The following is a 2,500-nucleotide window of genomic DNA, read 5'->3' on the forward strand; positions in this document are numbered from 1 at the left end:
CCGGGGAGGGGGGGTGCTTGTTGGTTAGGGTTTGAGGTTTAGGGTTTAGGGTTTAGGGCTTAGGGTTCGGGGTTTAGGGTTTAGGGTTTAGGGTTTAGGGTTTGGGCGTCTCAGCTGCGCATGCGCGTGGCTTGTTACTTTGTTAAAGACATGCTCAAAGGCGACGCCGTTTATGAAATTCGACTGGAGCTTAAAGAGGTATTTTGCTGCTGCTGCTGCTGCTGCTGCTGCTGCGGTTGCTGCTGCTGCTGCTGCTGCTCGTGCTGCTGCTGCTGCGGTTGTTGCTGCTGCGGCGGCGGCTACTGCGTGGCTTTTTGGTGCTATTGCCGCTGCTGAAACTTGCAGACTGCTGCTGCTGCTGCTGCTGCTGCTGCTGCTGCTGCTGCTTCTGCTGCTCTTTTGGCTGTTGCTGCGAGGACCATTAAGAGGGAGATGAAAAGCCAAACCCTAAACCCTAAAAGAGTGTTTTGAGGGGTGTATGTACAGATTATGAGGGAGGAGTTCCAAGACGACGACGATGCCTAAACCCTAAACCCTAAACCCTAAACCCTAACTTTGTTCTTTTCTTTTGGTCTTTTTTAAAGAAAAGGAGACAAATAGAAATGATTTATTCAGCAGCATTTGTCTCCAAGTTATTCATGGCTAGGGGTCTCCTCAGAGACTCCGGGCCCTGTTTTGAGGGTTTAGGGTTTAGGGTTTAGGGTTTAGGGTTTAGGCCTGCCACCTGGTAACTGTCTTTCTGCTCGGGCACCTTCCTCTTCTTTTCATTTTTCTTATTGTTTTGCCTCTGTAGCTAGCTGCAGCTAGCTGTAGCTAGCTACTGCAGCTACAGCTAGCTATCAGCTAGCTATTGCTAGCTGCAGCTAGCTGTAGCTAGCTACTGCAGCTACAGCTAGCCACTAGCTAGCTATAGCTAGCTGCAGCTAGCTGCAGCAGCTACAGCCAGCTGCAGCCGCTGCAGCCAGCTGCAGCCAGCTATTGCAGCTACAGCTAGCTAGACGCGGCTAGCTAGCTGTGGCTAGCTGCGGTCGGCTAGCTGGCTAGCCGTGGCTTCCTGTGACTAGCTAGCTGCGGCTAGCTGCGGCTAGCTGTGGCTAGCTAGGGTTATTTGTGGCTGGCCACGCTGGGGTGTGGCTGGCTGCAGCAAACTAGCTGCAGCTAGCTAGCTAGCTGCTCTAGCTAGCTAGCTACGTAGCTGCAGCTAGCCCGCCCCTTTAGCTAGCTAGCTAGCTACCAGGCTGGCTGGCTGGCTGGCTAGCTAGCTAGCTAGCTAGCTAGCTGGCCACCTGACTAGCATATGGCTGGCAGCTAGCCAGCGTCTCTAGCTAGCTAGCTAGCTACTCGCAGGTGGCTAGCTGCAGCTAGCTAGCTGTTTCTGTTTTGGGACTCGTTTTAAAGAGAGTAAAGAAGTTGAAAATGGAGCGAGAACGGGGGAGACCCTCAGGCGCATGCAGCCAAACCCTAAACCCTAAACCCTAAACCCTAGTTTTGTTTTGCTGCGCGCGTTTATTGTTCAGCTTCTAAGGGCTCTCTGATCCCAGTTTTAAGTCCTTTCTTCCTCTAATTATCCCTTTTTGTTTCTTTTGTTTCTTTTGTCTCTTTTTTGTTCTTTTTTGTTTCTTTTTTTTCTTTTTTTTTCTCCTTTTCTCCTTAAGAATCCAACGGAGTTCCCGCGGGGGCTCTCGAGCACTCAGGAGGGGAGAGACAGGCGGAAAAGCGGGAAAATGGCAAAGGCGTTTTGCGGGCGGGGGTGTACATTGAATTAAGTCGAATTTAGTCGGTTTATTTCGTTTTAAAGTTCAAAAATTGAATCGAATTGAGTTTATTGATTGAAAAATTGAAAAAATGAACTAAATTGGCGAGATTTAGGCCAGGAAATGCAAATCCAAAGCAGCACCACCCAGCTGTACGTACATACACTCCAGTGGTCGTCTCTCTCCCTGTGGCGGATTGGAGCGGCAACAGGGGAGTTAAATGCGTTTAGAGCCGCTAAAGGGCATTTAAAACATTAAAAAAAGACAAATTAATTCTCAAAAATAAACTTTTGAACGAAAATTTGGTTCATTTTGTTCTCTGCCGCGACGCAGCAGCTGCGCATACACCTCAGAGCTGTCGATACACCCGAGAAGCGGGGGCCCCTGCAGCTCACGGGAAAACCCTAAAGAGCCGCAATTGAGAGATAATAACATTTAAAAGGTTGTTTAAATATAATTAATGCTAAAAACTAATTAAATTAAATCTTTTTTCGGCTAAAATGCGCGGAAATTAAGCGCGGGAGGCAGCAGCGGCGGTTGCGGGGGCCCGGGCCTCCCCGCTGCTGCCAGCTGGGGTTTAGGGTTTAGGGCTTAGGGTTTAGGGTTTAGAGTTTGCAGTTAAAAGGTATTTCGGTTGTTTTCGAAGGTATTTATCTTTATTTTTTTGTAGAAGCGAAACATCGCCCCGCTTCTTCCTTTCAGGTGTATCGACAGCTAGCCAAGCTCAAGAAGCAACACGAAGAAGA

General features: G+C 48.9%; 1 protein-coding gene across 1 annotated transcript; it reads left to right on the plus strand.

The window, feature by feature from the left end:
* Positions 1 to 114: 114 nt before the first annotated feature.
* Positions 115 to 525, plus strand: ENH_00068470 (trafficking protein particle complex subunit 3, putative; the record flags this gene model as incomplete). The annotated part of the gene is made up of 2 exons (XM_013582446.1): positions 115 to 198; positions 487 to 525. The coding sequence occupies 2 exons, from the start codon at positions 115 to 117 to the stop codon at positions 523 to 525; spliced, it is 123 nt and encodes a 40-aa protein (XP_013437900.1).
* Positions 526 to 2,500: the final 1,975 nt, after the last annotated feature.

The sequence above is a fragment of the Eimeria necatrix genome, genomic scaffold, assembly GCF_000499385.1.
Source record: "Eimeria necatrix Houghton genomic scaffold, Enh_scaff649, whole genome shotgun sequence".
NCBI lineage: Eukaryota > Apicomplexa > Conoidasida > Eucoccidiorida > Eimeriidae > Eimeria > Eimeria necatrix.